Consider the following 22,170-nt stretch of genomic DNA (forward strand, 5'->3'; position numbering starts at 1 on the left):
CAATAAACAAGCACCTGCACTAGGAAACCTGTATAATTACGTTGCCAGAACCAGACTTTCCTTTTGTAGAAGATGTAAAAGTACTCCAACATTTCAACAGTACCCTGGTTATACGTTTTTATTTAGGTAAAAGTACACATATATTTGTACTCCATATTTGTACACTACAACTATATTTTAATAATTTATGCTACTGTTTATTCCATTCTCCAGTTCATCATGCAGTAAGAGTACCAGTACTATGCACAAACTCTCACAAGACCTGTGTGCTTATGAGTGTGGCTAATTGACGTGTTCAGTAATGAGGGCCGGTGTGTTTGTTTTCTGAAAATGTAGTTAATAAAGATACTTAAAATACTTCAAATTAAATTAAGTTAAATAAAAATGTGTTATTAAAGTCCACTGCCTTTCAGTACGAATATCTACAAAAAAATTATGCATGTAATGAATAAAGAAAAAAAAAACCTGAAACATAAAAGAACCGAGCAGAAATCAAATATAAATGCATGTCTTGATGATAAAAAAAAAAAAAAATTATACGCTAGATTTCATTTACCCACTGTAATAAAAGTATTTTCTCTACACATGCGACTAAACTGCTCCAAATCCGAGCACTTGATCACTGCTCCAAGTCAAGTGTGATTTACAACACAACTCGGTCTGGGATTCAGCATAGACAGCACCACAAGCAGTACCACAAAGCATCAGAGAAAGGGCTTTGAAAGAGAATTTGAGATGGTCAGTGCTGTGTCGAGTGTGGTTTGTCATAATAGTGCCTCAGCCAGTGCCAGCTCGCATGGCTTTGGTAATATTTGCTTTTTAACCTGCTATTGTTGCTTTTAGAAACAGTTGTTTGAACATGAGGTAAAACAGAAGGGTACAACCCGAAGGCTCTAACATTCTGCAACCCAGATCAGTCTTTCTTATAGGTTTTCTAGAAAGATGATGCTTAGAAGCTGACATGGAAAATTGTATGAAAGCTAGCAAAGAAAAGACTGGCTCAAAACAAGGTGGCAAAGGCCCTATTAGATCTAACGAGAGATGTTATGAAATAAAAAAAAGCTGACAGGAAGACTGTAGCAGACTGGAGAGCCTATTATTCTGCAGTGATCTTCTGATAGAGAACATGTGCCTTCTTTATCTACTCAATGATTATGGTGATATTAACTCTATTTTCCAGACCAGGCAAAGCCGATGTACCAACTCTGAATTCACTTTGGCAATGAAAGTCATTCATTTAAGTGAGTTGAATTTACATTGACCACAGTCATATAGTTTTACTCTATTGCTTCCCAACTTTTCAGAAACTCTAGCGTGTAATTCTAAAGGGCTCTTCAACATGTCTCTTCAAATAAAACCCCTTAAAAGTTTTATGCAGAAACCTATAACAATGGGTTTAATAGAGGCTAAGCATAGCAGTATAAAAGAAGTACCTGACAGTTACAATCGAATGAAAACATTAAACAAAATGTAACTTTATAACCACTTGCGGTTACATATTAATGTTGTGGAATGTCCATGAGACACATTCCTGGGTTTGCTTGTGTACAGCAGCTTTCAATAGCTGTATACCTCACCAGCTTCTGATACAAAATTAGAAAACAAATACTGGTAAATGGTGAAACACCTACTGACTTTTAACAAAGGACTCCATACTGTCATATAGTTGCTGCTAATGAATCATGGTCATAAATAATCCCTCATCTGTTTCTCATACTCACAGATAGCTTTATGTTCTTTCTATTGAATGTGAAGTGTAGCGTGTGTCGATATTTATACTTTTCTGTTTATCATCATGTACTTTTGCTGGGCCTGTGTGTTTGTACACCGCATTTGTGGCGTGAACTTTTCACGTATTCACATTCAGCAACTTTTTGTTCCACTGTCCTGCACAACATCTTGTCCTACTGTATATATCTGTGATGATACGATGTAGATACCGCGTGTGAAATTTTGCGTTTGTCTGTGTGCTCACATTACCAGAATGCTTGGCTCCTGCTTGACGTGGCCCCTCTCTCTGTTGTGGGGTTTCGCCTGAGCTGTAAGTCCAGCCTGGAAGATGGTCCTGGGACGAGGCCTCTGTCTAAGACCAGAACCACAGCCTGAACCCAGATCAGCCTTTTCCTGCAATGACATAATTTATTGCTACTATACAATTTTTTACCAGAACACTAACATGCCCATACATGCCATCTCACGGTACTGACTTTATCTGATTAACTGACATGTTTTTTTTTTTAAGGAAACAATTTCCTACCCATGACCAATCTGCAGTGGGAACCTGTTTGGCTAGTCTATCTGTCTTGTTCAATATCTGCAGCATACACACAGACAGGGGTAGCGGAAAACAGACAGGGATAGCGGAACAGCAACACATAGCCATCCAGTCCATTGCATAAGAGCTAACGTTTGTTCCCCAAGCGCATTTTTTACATTCCTTCTCCTACCAGGGTTCCCAACAATCAGTTTGGTAGTCAAATTAGTATTATAACATAAATGCAAAAAAAAAAAAAAAAAAGAAAGAAAGAAAGTAAGAAATCAGAAAACCATTGAAACCCATAACAATACACAAATATACACGAGTTCCGTTAATTTGAATTGTAATTAGATGTCCATAATGTGTTCCTTCTGCTTAATGTATTAATTAAGAGAAAACACAAACACACACGCACACAAAACCAACACTTTGCAGTGAATCTCTATGTTTCTGAAATTCTCAGAGTGGTGAAATGAGCACAGACCTCACTGCATGAGTCCCAGGCACTCTCGTAATCTGTTTCAGAACGCTTCCGAGATCTCTTCCTTGTCAGGCTGTTCACACTCTCATCTGAGTGAGAAAAAGAAAGTAAGAAAGAAAGAAAGAAAGAAAGAAAGAAAGAAAGAGAGAGAAAGAGAGACAGAAAGAGAGAGAGAGAGAGAGAGAGAGAGAGAGAGAGAGAGAGAGAAAGATGACAATTTAAAAAATGCTAAAATGTATTCTAACAAATAAAAGCAGTGTTGTATTTGTTATACTTTCTCTTCTCGGTGGGTCTTGGAAAATAGACAGACCAATGCATGTTATTGCCTAAAGATGTGTGTCAATCAGGTGTGTAATCAGAGGTATGCATGGTCGTGTCTGTGTTATGCAATACCCATTTCCTTATACATAACTAGGAGTGATTTGGTATCTGTGCATTTACCTGCAGGTGATGCTGCACCCCCATTCTGTTTGGGGCTGAACGGTGAGGGTGGTTCCGCCCCAGTTAAGGGGCTGTTCTCATTAGTCATCTCCAGTCCGCTGTCATTCTCTGACAAACCCTCAACTGTGGACATGTCACCATTTACAGCAGCCTGGGAAAAGAATTCAGAGAGAAACCGAGAGAGTTTGGGTTAAAATGACTCAGTATACCTTATGTTTACCTCACCTGCAAGTCACTGGCTCTTGGAAGAACATCTTGGAAGGTTCATTTTAAAACTTTGTTTAGGTCAAATTTAAGACTCATTTTTAGATTTTTAGACTGTTTTCAAATACCTGTACATACACACATATAGGGAAACAAACACCTTCTATCAGGACTGTTTCCCAATCAGGACTTTGTGTAAATAAAATCATCAAAAACGTTCGATAACGAACGTTTGATAACCTCAAATCTCATTCACAGGAGTTACCTAATCACATATAGCAACCGCTTCTCAATTTCACTTTACTGTATGCCACCGGCATCGAAACCAAACATTCCAGTTCTGTCCACCAAGTCTGTAATTATTTTTCATTTCTTGTGCAGAGTTATGGCATCCGCTTAAAGAAATATGCTTGGGATTTCTTTATATTGCATATTCTACATGCTCCTGCATGGACTGTAATATACAAGTATATCATGTACTCACTAGCACATGCCTACAGTAAACCTATATTTTTAAGCAACAGATGACTGAGCATGAACCCGGGAAAACACTGGGTGTGAGGCGGAAATACACCCTTGATTGAATGCCAGCCAATTACATGGCACCACACACACACACACACACACACACACACACACACACACACACACTCACACATTTCAACACCTATTCACACCTAAGAACAAATAATGTACCTACATGTATGCTACACAGAAAACCCATATGGACACCCATATGGATATGGAAAAAAGAAAACAATTTTAGGATAAAACCAGGTAAATAGAAGGCAGCAACCAAGCTGTGGAATATATTTGACTTCTTTCAGTCTGATATCTGTCACATAAACCAGCTCTTTGGGTGTACAAGATGTGGAGTGGTATCTCCTCCAGATATAATCCTGATACCCAGCAAGTATAAAATGACCAAGTGCAAGCGGGGTGTTATTAATATAATGCACATGTAATCATATTCCCTCTGGTGGATGAAGTATACATTCCTGTGCTTGAATAAAATGTATATTATTATATTTACTATAATTAGTCAAAATAAAAGCAATCCTTTACCATTTTTGCTTGAGTAAAAGTACGTAAGTACTCACTTTCGAATGTACTTAAGAATCAAGTGTGAAAGTACTGATATATATATATATATATATATATATATATATATATATATATATATATATATATATATAATATTTGAACAATTTACACAATTTCATAAAACATTTTATGCAAGTGGGTAAAATCTTACCAACATTCCTTTCTTTCTTTCGGCTTTAATTGGGGAGGGTTACGTTAGGAAGGGCATCCAGCGTAAAAACATGTGCCAAATCAAATCTTACCAACATATAATTGAAATATAAGATACATGACATGGCCAGGTGTAAATGGGCTTACATAGTCTGCATAAATATGCAGTTAAACTACGGTTTAGCAAGTGTGTGATCTTGCAACACTGCACCAGCATTCAGCCTCATTCAGACAAGATAAAAGCAAGGGCAGGTCTGAACATCAACAGCTGCCTCCTTTTTCCCACTGATAATTCATGCGCAGGGACACATTACGTTTTCAGAATATGACAGACTCCTCTAAATGAAATTGGGAGAATGGATTTGTTATGCTGGGATTTAAAAAAAGACAGAAGGAAGGATCCAGGCAACCAGGAAACCAGCTAACCTGCTGCAATGGAAGAATGGGATGAAGGCATGCGCGTGCAAAAATAGCAGCGACTGTGAGGCGTGCAGATGGTCAGAACATAAATTCAGAGTTTCATTTGCCATGGGAGAAGAATATTCTCTTGGTGCAGATGTCAAATGTACCTTATTAAGCTGCAAGTTACATATTCATTTTTACTAGCTGTTAACTAGCAGTGGATTCACTTTTTAAAATATCTAAGTTCTCTATAATACAAAAAAAACAAGTCAACTAGGCACCAAACATTCAATGTAATAATAGAATAAAAAATTATTCTATAACCAAAGGGATTTATAATATAATAAGGGATTTCTGGTTATGTTTGATTGCACTTGTGAGGAAACACACTTTGACAATGACCATAGCAATCTCTGTATTTGAACCACATTAAAATCCTGTGGTCGTATAATCTGAATTGGGGACATGGACAATCCTAAGAATATAAAGAAGCATTAAAAACCTCCTGTAAGCAGTGGATTAAGCTCTCTCTACACGTCACCATTCAATATTAGAGCCCATCTTTTAAATACGAATCAGGTTCTAATCAGGTCATTTAAATCCGCAAATAAAGTTCAATCTTTATTTTAAATCCAGAATAAATACTAAACAAATACATGGACAAACAACCTTTCTGTTGGTTATCTAGATGTCAGCTGCTGTGGGAAAACGCCCCTATTTCTTATACAGTAAAACCCTGTTGTACGAGCAACTAATAGTACGAGAAAACAGAGATACGAGCAACCTTGCTCGTAAAATTTTACCATATTTCACGAGCAAATTTCGAAAGCACGAGCAAACCCATGCTGCCGGTTCCCCGTTTTCGGCGGACGGAAGCATTGGTCGCTTAGTTAATGACGCTCTCGTTGTTCAGTGCGACAAAAACGTAACTTTTTTTAGTGTTATATTTTTATTTCAGTAGAAATCTGGAAAATGTCTCTCAAGAAAATCAGTGATGGTGCTGTGAAAACGAAAGTAAATAGAATTACCATTGAAACCAAGAAGGTTATGAGCGTGGTGTGCGTCTCACACTCGCAATCAACCACTATCACATAGGTCACTGTTTTATTATGTTTACATTAGGGTAATTTGCGGTGTGTTTGTATGTTAAAATAGGCTACAAATACTTTTTAAGTGCAGAAATAAGCGATTGAATGAGGTTTCAGGACGGATTAAATCGCTTTTACATTAATTCCTATGCGGAAAATTTGTTCCAACGTACGAGCAAATGGACCTACGAGCAATTTTAAAGATCAAATTATGCTAGTCCAACAGGGTTTTACTGTACAGGAAGTGTTTTTCATAAGGCAATGACACAAAACAGTGTAGTTCAATTGGGTCTGTTTTTATTGATGTGCTGCTAGATCATGTGCTGCTCAAGTATAATATACACTTAACCCCACACATGTCAAACTTCCATCATCTTCCATATCTTTCTTAGGGTTAGCAGAGTTGGGACAGTCAGGAGACAGGGGTGGAGTGCAAAAGAAAGAAAAAAACAGATGGAGCTGGTAAAATATTTTCCTTTTCCACTAATGCTTAACGTTAATTACATTATAAGCTTTATGAGTTTCAAGCCAATAATTTCACTTGTGAAGAAACTAATGATCAGAAAAGTATTAGCAGTCAGGTCATGCAAGTGAATGATATAATCTGTCCATTATTTGGGCTTCTTCATTATACACACTGATCTATCATTAACAACAAAAACAGTGTTTCTTAGAATACAGTAATGTTCCTAATAAAACAGTATTTCAGTGGCATGACATGCCCAGTTCTCCTTTCACCTACCTGTAATAAAACACTTTAATCAAGTCACTCAGCACATTATCAAGCAGTAAGATAGGGCAAGCACATAAACGTCATTTAAATTTATAGCAATTCCTTGTTGACAGCGAAATGTGGTAAAACCTTTAATGATCTTTCAGGTGCCTAAGACTTTCTAACTAAGACTTTTGTTAGCTCGCTATTATTGTCTAAAGCTAAATACATAAAACTGAAATAGTTAGTGGTATGTTAGGAGATTTGCTTCTGGCAGCAGATTTTACTTCTTGTATAAGAACCAGGATTCCTGCTGTTAAATGTGAATATTCAACATTAAAAAGTTTGATACTTAAAAAAATGTACTTAAGTACATTAACCACGTACAAATACTTTATTGCAGTCCATCACTTTTTAGCCTGATACTTCAAGAAAAGGTAAAATGTTTACAGGATTTGTATGGAATTACCAATTACCATTACCAATTCCCCCCCAATTCTTACTGGAGAATCACAGTTAATTCAGCATATTAAAAATCAAAGTTCAGGATGCTAGTGGAAATGCTAGTCTCTGGTTATAAAGAACATTGAATATACTAAAATAACACACATTTCTGGAAACCTGATCACAAAGATCTGTATGTATTGTTAAATATCCAGTTCCATATTTAGTCCCTATTTCCTGTTAACCAGATTTGAAAAAGTCAGATGTTTAAATAATTTTATCAAAATAATGTTTATTAATATATGAACAAGATTTTTCTAAATTACATTAGACTCATTTTTACGGCCTCTGGGATCTGTTTCCACAGTATTTCATTCATCCATCAACAGGGACAAGCCCATTGTTTAATAACAGGGGAATTCTAATAAAGTCTAAATAAATTGACAAAAGAAAAATGAAAAAAGTATGCACGACATTTTTGTTGGAATGTAACTGCAGCTATTAATCCAAATAATTATGTTGCTTTAGCAAAGGGCTGGAGAATGTGATAAGAAACATAGTATAACTATCTAGCTGGACCTGTTTTACCTATAGAATACTATAAGTAAAAGAAAACAGAAGATGCTCAGAAGGACTTTTTTAAGGTGAGAAGAGCTGCCAGCACTGGCTGTGTTAAGACTCGATGAAAAGTCATTAAGAAGTAGAATGAGTGTGGATCAGGCGATGTGGAAAGAGATTAAAGGTTGTCTATCTTTGTGCATTAGTGGCTGTGTGTGCAAACATATCTTAAGTGCATGCTGTTTCCACAGATCTGAGAAGGTAACTTTAACGCATTAATGTGCATTAATGTGTACAGTATCCTCCAAGATTTTAGAACAGCAACACCATGTATTTAGCTTTTTGAAATAAGCTGAAGATATTTGTTTTTGAGTTCTGAATATTAATTAGACGACAGATTAGAACTTTAGCTTTTGTTCCGATACTCTTGTTCTCGGGTGGGGGAGTACTTGAGCATGGTTATGAAAGTTTCATTTTGGCAAACAGGCGTATCAATCAAAGCGCACTGGCATCACATAAAACAATAGTAGAGACTCATTTAAAGGGAAGTATTAAGTGCTGTCACTCGTGTGTGTTTATGCAAATGTTAGGAAAGGATAGCCCTATCCCTAAATAACTGATGGGCTGCTGCTGCGTTTCTGTAATGTTCTTCTACAGGAATGACAGACATCATTCACACAGCAGCTGTGCCACATGGGTTTACACATCCTGCCAATTCCCATGCACGTACACACACGTTCTGAAAGTGAGCTTTTTAACACATAACTGTGCTAAGACAGACTGTCCATGTTCATTCATTGGTTGCAGTGACAGAAAACTTACAAGCACTGTGTATATGATATCATGCTGGTAATGGTAAAATGAGCAGGAATGCCTAATTACTCTCTTGGAATGTAAATGAAATCGGACAGTCTAGACTGTATAAACAACTAGAGAAAATACTATGGCATTCTGGATTTCCAGTGAAGAAGAATGCACATATTAACCTCTAAAGCTTTACTATATATATTTATATACAAACTGAAAGTGTTCCTGGTTTCTTATTGTTTTGCATGTTTGTCACACTTTTGATGTTTCAGATCATCAAACTAATTTAAATAGTAGTAAAAGATTACACAAGGGAACACAACATGCAGTTTTTAAATAAAGGGTTTTATTATTGAGGGAAAACAAAATCTAAAACTACATGGCCCTGTGTGAAAAAGTGTTTGCCCCCTAAACCTAAAAACTGGTCGGGCCACCCTTAGCAGAAACAACTGCAATGAAGCGTTTGCTATAACTTGCAATGCGTCTGTTACAGCGCTGTGGAGGAATTTTAGTCCACTAATCTATGCAGAATCATTGAAATTCAGCCACATTGGAGGGTTTTCGAGCATGAACCGCCTTTTTAAGCATCTTAACACTATATATATATATATATATATATATATATATATACGGTATAAATGTATATAAACTCTGTTCTTTCACATTTGTTAAATGGCTGATTTATTTTCCGCTAAATAACTAACTAAATAACTAAACAACAAAATATCGAAAAGTAAACGATAATGAAATTTGTTGTCAACGAATGCCGTTATCGGTTAGTTGGGCTGCTCAAGTTATGTGTTAGCATGAAGGCAATATAACACGTCTGCTTTCGAAATGACGGAGAGTACAGGTCAAACGGCAAAAAAGTCATCCAGTTCCATGTCATCCAGAGTATTTTAAATTTAACGCAACAAAGAAGACTGTAACCTGCAAGTTATGCAAAGCTTGTGTGGCATGAAAGGATCACAGTGATGCACGCGAAAACACACTGGTGTCATGGATGAAGGCGAGATATCAGCACGGTAAGCAAAAACTGTATAATTATGTGAAAATGGTACAGTTTATTGAAGTGCTATTGTGTAAACTGTTTATTTGTAACTTCGGGACAGTCGCACTGGATCTGTTCTTGTGTGACTTGCATCAGCTCCCTCGCAACATAGGAATGGATTCAATTAAAATTGTGTGAACAAACACTAAATCTAAAAGCAGCAAATAACAGCAGCAGTAAACAATCACATTTTTAGTCACTGTTATGGTTTTCAGCGAATGATTATGCATTTGTACACCAATGTATATTTTTCCTTTTGTCCTTTTTTTTTTTTTAAATCAAGCTTGTTAGCTTGCTGTGCTTCTCTGTTCCATTCTCTTTTTATAGCATTTGTCTACACCAGTATTATATACTTTAATTATTGTACACAATTTTATTAATTATTTATTCTTAATGCTTATATCTTCACAACGGAACAAAATGTTATATTTTATATAATTTTTTTTAAGCATGGCTGCCATCTGCAATTATTATTAAAAACAATACAAATTTTTAGAATTTAAACTTCACCTTGCTTATACAAATGCTTTTTTCTTTTTTTTAAGAAAGAAACAACCCAGCATGAGTGAATTTGTTTAAAGAAGAAATCCCCCATGCACTCCTCAAGCAGCCAAGCAGCCACTATAGTCTTTAAAATTTGAAACATAATAATACACATTTTATACATAAATACCAATTAGGGGTTTCTATAATTATAATAAGCAAAATGTATAATTGAAAAAAATTGTTAAATTTTTTTAACCGATTAACTGGAAAAAAAAAAGTATTAAAAAATGTAATTAATCGATTATCAAAATAATCATTAGTTGCAGCCCTTTTTTAATTTAGAATTTAAAAAATGTCATTTAATTATGGCACCCCCTTAAAGTTTTGAAGAAGAAAAAAAGCAGAAGCGGGAGCAAAAAGCCGTGTGCTGTTTTGTGTGTGCACTCTTTTGCAGTATTCAGCTGCACAATTAAAATCTGCTACGTTGATAAGTCTTGCAACATATCTCTTGAATAAAACGATAAATAAAAAATTCTAAATGAGAGTTTCAAATAAAACAAATTTTATATTTAAAAATTTATTTTTTTTAAAAAGCTTCATTACTAGAATAATCTATTTTGTTACCACTGAAAAAAAATTTCTTTCTTTCTTTTTTCTTGGCTAAATCATAAATATAGTATCATAAGAATCATAAAAATAGTTTCAACACAAAATACACATCCATGGTGAACTGTATGATGACTCATATTTCAAGCCACACAAACACGAACCAGACAGAGAGGCAGGCGGGGAGAAAGCAACAGATGGACAGTGAGTGTGTTGGGGTGTGTAAGTCAGCAAGGAAGCCGGAGAGAGGGTACAGTTGGATATTTCCCATTAGAGCAATTAATGAAAAAAAGAGACTTAAAAAGAAAGCCCCTCCTTTTCTTACTCCCACTGCTCTCCCTCACTCTACATGAAAGCTCTGCTGTGTGGGTAAATGCCCCCTCTCTCCCCACTATGCACCCGTTAACCCTGTAACCACACACACACACACACACACACACACACACACATACACAAACACACACACACCCAGCAACAAAGTCCACTCCCTAAATCCACATGCCACTGGATCACACAATTCAGACAGACTGATGGCTCCTCATGCCATGTGGACAGATTGAGGTCCTAAAACAAAAACTCAAAGGCAGAAGAGAGCCGACTGTAAATGATCTCATATTGTATAATTGGAAAACACTTTCTGAACTAAGAGCTGTTGAATGTTTTATAACTTGTATATCTAACTTGTAAAATGTTTATGTTTACAAGTACAGACAAAAAAAAAAGGAATTATTTATATTCTTTCATATTTTCTGTATAAAAATGAACCAACTGCATTGTACTTTGGTGTTGAACCACACTTTTTTTTCAGATTATTTGCTTGTGAAATCACAAAAGAAAAACAGCATATCGAGCTACACCAGTAAAGCACAAGTTCCTGTGAGGACACAAGTGTAAGCGTATGGTTACAGTCTGTGTGTGAGCAACTGCACACTCTCACTACCTTTTTATTGCTATTTTAACTAATCGCGCGTGTCAGTTTGCTTAAGTATGCAGGAAAGGGGAAGATGACGCTTTCCTCTGAGTGTCACACTGATTCGTGAGGCAACATGAGCAGAAGTTCAAAAGGAAGTAATTAGTTAGCTGTACATGTGTATAAACCTCCTACAACAGTCCCATGAATTGTGGATTAAAGATTATTGTTTAGTTGCAGTTCCACAAATATAACACATAGTTTACACTATGATTAAAGAGATCAAATTGTTGATGCACATGAAGTCTGGAAGTGAACTAGCAGACGACCAAAACCAATTTAACATGTGCAGGTGTTTGTGTGTAGCAGTTAGGAGTTCTTTTCCAAAATCTGTGTGACTGAAGATTTAGGCCTGTTTGAAGGGGAGGTTGTGAAGGTGGGGTTAACAGGCTTAAAGAGGTCTTTAGGAGGTCTTCATACACTTTCTTCCTCTGTGACTGGACTGGGCCCCTTAGGGTAAAAAAAAAAAAAAAGACAGAAGGAAAGAGAGAGAGAAAGAGTAAGAGAGAAAGAAAGAGCGCTACAGGGCATCAACTTGAAACCAAGTGACACTCCCTTACAATTCACAGCATTCCTTGATTGTTTGCAGCCCCCCTGCCACAGAAATATACATACACTCCATTTATCTTTCCATTATAGAGTAATACATTTGATAGGGGTCAATTGTATAGGGCATATGTGTGATGAGAAAAAAAAAAAAAAACACAAGCTACAGGGGGAAAGAAAAACCTGCAGCATGCTTGTCTGCACTAGTGACCACTTAGGCCTCTTTAATGGCACTATATATGTTACAAAAATATAAATAATGCTCTATTATAAGACCATACATAAAACTATCAAAGTATATCCAAACTTGTTAGATATTACATAATGTAATTTTACCTTGTTATATTATTCGGTAATTACCACATATTATTTAGTAACTAAGTGAAAACTAACAGAATATACTGTATAATGTATAATACTGTATAGTAAGTCTGGTTTAAAAAAACATTGTGCACTGCAAAATCATATACCGTTATTTCCGGACTATTAAGAGCACCCATATATAAGCCGCACACACTGAATTTGACAAAGATTTTTATTTTGAACATAAATAAGCCTCACCTGTCGATAAGCCGCAGGTGTCTACACTGAAACTAATGAACTTTACACAGGCTTTAATGAAAGACAGTGTCTGTTACATGGTGTAACGGGTGAAATATGTTGTGGCTCTTTTAAGAGCAGAGCGGTATTTTGGGAATAGCCTGCCGCTGCATTTTTCCGCTATTAATGCATGTGTGCAAGACCGAGGAATATGTCCTTATTATTTTCTGATGCTCATTTCTAAGTTTCTTTGACTAACCCGTAACGCTGTTGCCAAGAAAAATAAAAAAGCACGAGTTTTGGGAACCTGTCTGTGCTTATATGATTTTATTTGCAACTGGAGTTAGCGAGCTCTCCCTTCACCCAGACTCAACGCGCTACAGCGGCTTGCATCTAAAAAGGAGCCTACCAAGAAAGTCATTGTTCACTGTCTTCCTCCTTCCTTTCACAACTTTTTCTCTCTGGAGTTTATCTTTTGGCGTCGTCGTGCATTTAAAAAAAAACGTTTTTTTCTCCTAATGCCATGCAGCTCAGAACACAGGTGAGGTGCGTTTCCGTTCGGAAATTTCATTGGTCTAATGTTATGTCGCTCAGTTTTTTTGGCTTAAAGTTTGTGAAAACGGGAAAAACCCAGGAAAAATTCATAAATTGGCCGCTTTGTTGTTTAAACCGCGGGGTTCATAACGTGGGAAAAAAGTAGCGGCTTATAGTCCGAAAAATACGGTAGTTTAGTAAAAGAATATTGATGAATTTATATTGTTTATATGATGATTTCTTATTATGGTCAGAAAATGTGCCGATAATTGTGCAATTTACTGTATTAACAAAGATTGATTAAATCTGGTCTGAGACTTCTTTTTTAAAATTATTTTACTGTATTTATTTGGGGGCGATTGCTAAGGCTAAAATTCAGTTGCTCCAGAAATGTGAAGCCAGCAAACTATATCTTTGCAAAATGCTGATTACTCTTTTTCAAATGGCAACAAAACACACTTAAAGAAAAAGACTATGTGCCCCCTTCCACATACTGGCTAGTATCAGTGCTGAAATCTGAAAGAGCACAGCCAATTGGGTAACATCGGGAATTATATTCTCCAGACGCTAAGAATAACGTTCTTCTTCTGTGGCATTTTTTTGGTCATTTATTAAATGAAAACAGTTCAGGCTGGTGGACGGAAAAGGTTTGGATCCTAGCGTCTCATACATTCACAGCTGTTCCATTCATTCGAAGTGTGTCTGTTGCCCACAGCTACACTCAAACGGCCATGCATGGTTGGACCACTCACTGACCTGAATGTAATGAGCATTCATTAATATGCACAAAGAGCCTAGCTTCCCTTCGATGCACACAAGGAATATGCTGGAGTTTAAACTCCCAATAGTAAGAATAAACCAACAACCTTGAAGACCACATAGATTGGACCAGTAAGCATCTGCTTCAAAGTGTGAAACTTTGACCTCAAAATGCTGTTCATGTCTGTTGTCTACATCAATATGGTCCGAGCATTATGGTTGGGAGAATTAATCAGTCTAATGATTAGCTATAGCAGTATGAGAGTTAAAGAACACTAGGCTCTATCCATTTTAGAGGAGGTTCAGTAAAACTACAAACGTTTAAAAGTAAATCATTAATAAAAATATAAAAAAGTGGGACTTTATACGGCTATATTTGACCAGCAAAAAATACTTAAAATCACGTTTCATTTAAGAAAAATGAAAATGTAAGCTCTAGCTTTTTTCAGGCTACTGTGTGAATGAAAATAAATAGATTTGTATAATAAAATGGGGGGTAAACACTACTTCTGCATATCATATTACATGCATACTCCTTATATTTTAATGATGGATATAGGATAAAGTGTCTACAATGGTGTGGGAGTTGTTTTCCACCTTGTTAAATTCTGGCCTCGGTAGTGTCTTAAAATCTCAGTGCTGATCTGAATTTGCCCCGAATACAATGTTTAAGTGGAATTCATAATACCACAGAGCAAGGATTACACAGAATTTTTATTTCAGGCACAGTGCTATCATATTGTTACTGATTCATTAAAGCATAACAAACCTAAAGACGTATTCCAAATTTCTTGTGCAGTTAAGTGTAAAATAGATTTCATTCGGTATTAAATATTTTTCCACAGTCCCGACTACTCAACATCTTCACAGCAGGAAGTAGTGAATGTATATTTGAGGCCAAAAGTTTGCAAACACCTAGGTTAAACATATTCAGATTTTTTTTTTCACATTTCATCCATATTTCAAATGAAGATACAACAAACTTTCCTACAAATCTAATCGGTGCAACTAAAAAAACAATCTTGGGTCCACACAGCCACTGCATTATATAAGAAGGGATAAATGAACTCATAGGGATGTACTTTAGTCTGAAAGAGTCAAACGAACCCTAAGACAAAGAACTGGTGAAGGAGTTGGAGGCATCATGTGACAAATATGTCTATCCACCATTAGTGAGTTTTACAGGGTAAGGGAGAAGAAGCCTGTACACCAACAATGGAATGACAAAAGTTTGCACTAGAAAACAGACCTAGCCTTATAATAATAATAATAATAATAATAATAATAATAATAATAATAATAATAATATGTATATGACCATAGTCATAATTAAATAATGCCTTTAATGATGAGTACTGTATGAAGAGGAAAAAAATAAGGTTTAAACCAAGGAAAACCATCCCAACTGTGAAGCACGAAGGTGGTAGCATTTTGTGATAGAGACTCTACCTAAAATCCAGTAAAAAAATGGCAAATCCACTAAATGTTATGAAGCCCACGGATCATCTCATATAGTAAGAAAAACATGAAATAAATCCGTCTCTTCACTAATATTCTGAATTACATTATTCTTATTTTTTCTTGTGCAAATTATATTAGATACCTTATTTGACTTGAAAATGTTTAATAACATAACATTTTAGTACCCTATTGAAGACCACTCGATATAACCTTATCCATTAGGGGTGTAACAGTACAGAAAATTCACAGTTTGGTACGTGTCTTGGTTTTTAAGTTATGGTTTCGTTCAATTTCGGTACGGTTAGGGGAAAGAAATGCAAAACGTAAAATTGTTTGTCGTTTTTTTTTATTAACGCAGTTAATAAATATTAATGCCTGCTTGGTTAAATCATATATAAAATTATATTTTATAACATTTGATATCGAATCTAATTTTTGCAATACACTTTTATATTATATTGATTACATTGGTAAATTAAGTATTTAAGGTATTTAATTAATTAAATAAATTAGCACATTTTATTAATTGAATCAAATTTAATACATTAAAAGATTTCAATTAAATAGTTTACATTTCTACCCATTTGGGTAATACAGATGTGTATGTAAGTGTACGTGGGTGTGTTTTACATCTAATGGTTAATTTTTTAAAGATATGTTTATTTATTTCAGCAGACTTTAACAAATGTCTTCATTCCATCCATCCTTCATTCATTCATTCCCTCGATATGTGGAATTGTCAGGATTTTCTCCTTTTAAAAGAAAATCTTAAAGCTGGACATAAAGAATCCGTAACGCTAGCATTAGCCGCTGGCCACTTCTTGGTTAGCGACTAACGCTAGCACTATTAAATCTTCGGCATTCTCATGCATGCGCAAAAAAAATCTTATTTCTGGGACAGAGTGAGTAGCCAAAATGACACTGGTCCACCTCTAATTTATTTTTTATACCCCTGGCATTGTTGTGTATGTTTTAAAGCTTATTAATAAAATAATGCACTCAAAGTACGAAGTGAAGACTAAATAAATTCGCGCCACTTAATACGTTCCTGAGGGAACTCGGATTGTAACTATGTTCCACGCGTAAAAATTGTGTACCGCATGTGTATCGGACCGAAAACCCTGAACTGAAAAACTTCGGTACAAATACGTGTACCATTTCACCACTCATATCCATAGATTGAGCGGTTTCATCGTAACTAGTGCTTGTAGCATCATAATCCCTTGTGTTTGGTTTGACTCAGTCTGTTATTCCTGAACACTCGTGTCAAGTCAGTTAGTATAAACTAGCAGTACTGGTAGCACTTGTCTTATAAACCTTGAATCTCCAAATTAAAGCTTCTCTGCTGTGCCAGAACCTCACACACACAAAAACACACACATGCAAAGCGTCTCTCTGTCCCTCTTCCTTACCCATCAGCTTTTCAACACATCAAGAATGGTGCTGGATTTCAGAAATTAGGAGTGTGTGTGTGATTGAGTGCTCCTGAATACCAAATACCTACAGGGGATTTTTTGTGCTGATACCACACATTTGCTTCTCTTTCAGTATAATACAAAAGCATAGTATTAGGAAAGTGCCTCGTAGTTAACCTCCGTTGCCCTGTCTGTCTGTCTGTCTGTCTGTCTGACTGTCTCAAGTTGATATGATGGCTTAATGCCACTAAATATATAACTTTACCTCATACTGTCATTGCTGCACAGACATGCAACAGAAACTCGAAATTACTGTCAGCATGCAAAATAGCGTGTGTATGTTCGCATGTGTTGAAGATATAGTTATGTGCTACAGCTGAGGGTCACAAACTCTTACCGTGGCTGTCATCTTGTCACTTTCCGCCATGATAGCTGAGGAATACTTGTTGGACGGCATCGCTGTTTGGGTCGTTTTGTAGTTTTCTTGTCTGCTGAGCTTTAATAAAAAAAACAAGTACGTGTCAATAAAATAATAATATAACAAGAGAAGAATTTGTAGCATGAAACTTCATATCAAATTTGTGACTACAAGTCCCTAAGTAAAGTACAACAGGGGCTCAAAAAAGAAAAGAGGAAGAATTTCAATTGACAAACGCACGAGAGAGTGAGAGTCGCAAACACGGGAGAAATAAAAAAGGGAATTTCATTTGACACCAATGTAAAAAAACACGGCTGCAATCGTGTATTAAAAAAGACTAATTATAGAGAAGCACCAAGCCCATAACTGCGTGACCTCAGGATTTTTCACAGGTATGTAGAGGTCACTCAGCTCATTGACCCTCAATGATGCATGTCTCCTCTAGGAATGTTAATGGTAATAATTTGCCTAGGTGAGGCTATCCTTAGTTCACTGTGACTTATTTATAAATAAGACAAACACTACATAAAGATACCATCTTAAAACATGCATCATTCATGCAGGTTAGCTTGCAGACAGACGTTTCTACCAACCAAGGAAATGAATAACAATTGACAGCATGAACAGTTGTTTAGACAAACATTTCAGCCTCACAAATGAGTTTGGGTGGTGTTACTGAATAACAATCAAACCACTTTGGAAGGAAAACAAAGCCTGCAATCCCATCCAAACAAATGGAATGATGGCTCCACCACCCTGGTATGGCATAACATCAGGTATGTGACAGAACTGTAGGTTCATGTCTCAGGTTAGTACAATAGGACAAATGGATTGGCTTGTGGTTGAAAACTTCAGCTATTCTGACAGCATAAGTGGCTACCGTGTTGAAATTGTCGGGGGAAAAATGGTAATGGTAAAGATGATGAGAAGATGCTAGACAAAAATTTGCTGTAAAAAAAAAAATAAAATAAAAAATACAGTGTGATTAGTGATCAGTGTGTGAAACTTAAACTCGCTTTTCTCTTCTGTCATCACACATTCTCTTAGGATGGCTTTTCGTTTAAACGCAAACACACTAACAACTCTTTTTGGCAGCATGAGGTGCACATTCCCCGTTCTGGTAACTGCATACTTGTCTTGGTGAATGATTTATTCGCTGTAATTACTGTATTATTATTAATAATAATGTTGATAAGGAGGACAAAACCCCTATACGCAATTGCAACTTTCAATCCATGGTGTCCAGGTGCATCCTGTATAGAAAAGCAATGTACACACTAATCATTTGTGTTCATTTAAACACAATCACACACACATATACACACAGCTTGAGCAGATGTACCTCATTACATTCCTCTGAATCCTAAATTATGATGTTTAAGACTTCTTTATGTGGCTCCATAAACACACACATGCACTACAGGCTACAGACAACCACCCACCCACACACACACACACACACACACACACACACACACACACACACACATATATACTTCAGGCCACACCAAGGGAGTGTCTGTAAAGGTGAATAAATGAATGAATCAGATTGAATGTGAGAATACAAAGAAAGGCTACATCAAAGGTAAAAGCCTGAGCAAGGAGATTATGGACTAAACCTATTGGGAGGGCGGGGGTTCTGTAAACGCAGTGTGTGTGTGTGTGTGTGTGTGTGTGTGTGCGCAAGCGCACGAACATGAGAAAGAAGCATAGAGAGAGAAAACGAGAGAAATATATAAGTAATAGTAAATTAAAAGGAAAGAACCAATGTTTTCCATATGACTGTTCATATTCTGTTGCGGATCAGAACAATCACATTCCTTCATTGTTCACTTTACGCCATTATTACATTTCATTCGTTGCGTACCACATAATCTCAAGTAAAGCTTCTGAACGTATACAAAAATCGTCTTTGTAGACATAAAACTGTTTAAAATCAGCTGTAACCGACTGTAACACCTCGTTAGAGCTGAAACCTTTGAAAAGCAGGAAGATACCGAACATGCTTCAAAAGTACATTCCGTAATTTCTTCTCAATTACATGATATTTAATCCAGTCCCTGCCTGCCCAAAGGAACTACTGGAAGTCAATTCCAAAACATCAAGTTTTCAATTTACTCATGTATTTGATTATATAAACTAATGTTTTTTAATCACATCTAGAATGAGAACAGGTTTGAACAGTGATGGGACATGATGGAGAACGTGTAGCACTCTAGGTTCTAGTAGTCTGTAGAATTCTCATTATGCACAATATAAACATTATTAAATATGTATTCAATTCAACATTACGTTAGTGATGTTAGATGTCAATCACTGACATTATTCCTAAAGGACGAATCATGAACACTACTGATCCCAAATGACCAATCACTGACTTTCTTATTCCTCAATAACCAATCACTGCTCACCATTGCTCCTAAATGACCAGTCACTGACCACAGTTATTCCTAAATTCTAATGTCTTTCCAATGACTAATTAATGACCGATTTATTTCTAAATGACCATGTCCATTGTTCCCAGTAACCAATCACAGATCACTGATCTTTGTCCCACCATTGGACTTTATAATTCTTATATTATAATTCTTTTTTTTTCTATATATTTTTGTCCCAAAACATTACCTTTGCAAACTCTTCACCACTGCTTCATTCGCAATAAAAAAATATCTTTTTTTGATCTATTCTAAAATCTTATATGCAAATGCACATCGACAGTCCAATGAATATGCAAATCACAGCACGGCCATGGTCATTTTGCGGGCGACTTTTCTGATCATGCTTTAGCAACTTTCCCCTGAAAAAGGCTCGGTGGTACAGCGCTGAGCAAAACGGGCACGTGCGAAGTCGAAATTAGCATGCAGACGTCACGGTTTGTATGAATAAACAATATGCGAAAAAAAAATATATTATAATAACCTACTTATAACATAGGATCAAATCTCTGGCTGTTATCACGGACTGATTCAAAGGTGTAGGACCTGATGATCTGCTCGATTTGGAAATACATTTGCATGCATGTATGCACCAGAGAAACCAGTAAAGTCAGTCGGAAGGGTCACTCGTGCTCGAGGGCCTGTGGGAATTCCGCGCGCGCCGTCGCCGAGAACGCCAATTAGCGCGAGCCACTCTCCGTGCAACGCGATCGAGCAGAACATTCGTCTGCCCTGAGCGTTCATCAGTTTCTATCTATCTATCTATCTATCTATCTATCTATCTATCTATCTATCTATCTATCTATTACTTATTTGTTTGATCTGTTTAAACAAGTGCCATGCTTGTACTTTGCTCGTAACCGAATCGCACACATAAACCCAGTGCAATCTTATCCGCCAAAAAAAAAAGAAAAAAAAAAAAATCCACACGCAACTCGAAAGCAACAAAACGCGTATTTATTTCTGCAACTCTACAGCACGCGCTTGGTGCGTGCGCCGGGGAAAAAATCCCATGCAATAGGCATTGCACTGAATATCTAACAAAAAAAACTAATTCTATCCTTAAACTTTTTTAAATTTGACCCAACCGGTTACCGACGACATGATTAACTTGGACAAAAACGTGTTTGTCGTGTGTGATCGGCATGCACGCATATATAGATATATACGTGACATTAAATAGAAACATCTACAGTTGAAAAAAAACTTTTTTTTCGCCCGAAAACTTTAATCTGGAGAGGAAAAAAAAAAAACCCTGGTAGTAAATTCCAGTTTCCATGCATGCCACTTACATAATCGTTCTTAGGAAATGTCTGGTGCATGATTATCATATTAATATAAAACTTTTTTTGTTGTTGTTTACATTATTAAATAAGAAGAGACGCGTGTAACATGCAGTTAAGAAGGTACCTTGTGGAAGTGTGAGGTCTGAGCGCGTGCCGTTGAACTCGGCGAACGAGCGCGCGCTCCGAGCAGCTCGATGCAGAAGAGGAATGAAACTTACCTGTTGCAGGAGTGCTCGTGTTCCAGGCGCGGGACAAACACGATACTGGCGAGATCCCTTTTCTCCCGAGGTTTTGCCAAAGCCGTAGCAGCGAGTCACACTTCACCTCGAGCTCATCCACGCATTTAAACCCTTGGGGCGTATATGTAAATCTGTTCTCGTCTCTTGCTCGCTGGCGGCCGAACTGCTCAGGCGTGACCTTTTCCCCCGAATCACACCGACGCGAAACGAAAACTTCATTTACCTTATAGGATTGAAGCCCTTTCCAAGCGGCTCTTTCTTTTCCTGTAAAAGCGCACCTGTCCGGATCAGTGGATGTTCTTAAACTTTCTGTAGCTCTCGACACCCAAATAACCTTTAAAACATTTGCATATTTTCAATTTTTTTAAACTTCTCAGTAGCTCTTCTCTTATATTATTATTAACATTATAATATTTCCACCAATACACTACACAGCGCTATTTCATGGCTGAATCAGCACTCTATAACATATACACAAACTTTTTTTCCCCTGAAAGCACAAATATGGCTCACGTTCACAAAATATTTCAACTACACAAAGATACAATTTCTTCCCTACACATTAATCCCCATCAAACCATATCTAACTTTTTGTTAGAAAAATGTTTTGCATAGTTTCTATTCTAATGAAAAAATAAACGGCAACATGTGACGTTATTAACATCGTAATTAATTCTTTAATAACGTGTATTTTTCCGCATATCTTGGAACGTATTGGGATAAATCTCTATTTTTTTAATCGTTCTTTTTTTGCCGCTGCACACGTGCAGCAGGAT

General features: G+C 36.5%; 1 protein-coding gene across 4 annotated transcripts in view; it reads right to left on the bottom strand.

Moving 5' to 3' along the window:
* Positions 1-21,600, bottom strand: part of dnmt3bb.1 (DNA (cytosine-5-)-methyltransferase 3 beta, duplicate b.1) — a 44,635-nt gene extending 23,035 nt beyond the window's left edge. For 3 of the 4 annotated variants that reach the window (XM_046869712.1, XM_046869711.1, XM_046869709.1), the window contains exons 1-5: positions 21,374-21,600; positions 17,414-17,512; positions 3,180-3,330; positions 2,742-2,827; positions 1,981-2,124 (exon numbers count right to left, since the gene is read on the bottom strand). In XM_046869712.1, coding sequence (XP_046725668.1) covers positions 1,981-2,124; positions 2,742-2,827; positions 3,180-3,330; positions 17,414-17,473 — 441 coding nt within the window. In that variant the 5' untranslated portion in view covers positions 17,474-17,512; positions 21,374-21,600. Of the gene's footprint in view, positions 1-1,980; positions 2,125-2,741; positions 2,828-3,179; positions 3,331-17,413; positions 17,513-21,279 lie in introns of all 4 variants that reach the window. The other variant, XM_046869710.1, reaches the window with a different exon arrangement.
* Positions 21,601-22,170: the final 570 nt, after the last annotated feature.

The sequence above is a fragment of the Silurus meridionalis genome, chromosome 16 (genome assembly GCF_014805685.1).
Source record: "Silurus meridionalis isolate SWU-2019-XX chromosome 16, ASM1480568v1, whole genome shotgun sequence".
Lineage (NCBI taxonomy): Eukaryota > Metazoa > Chordata > Actinopteri > Siluriformes > Siluridae > Silurus > Silurus meridionalis.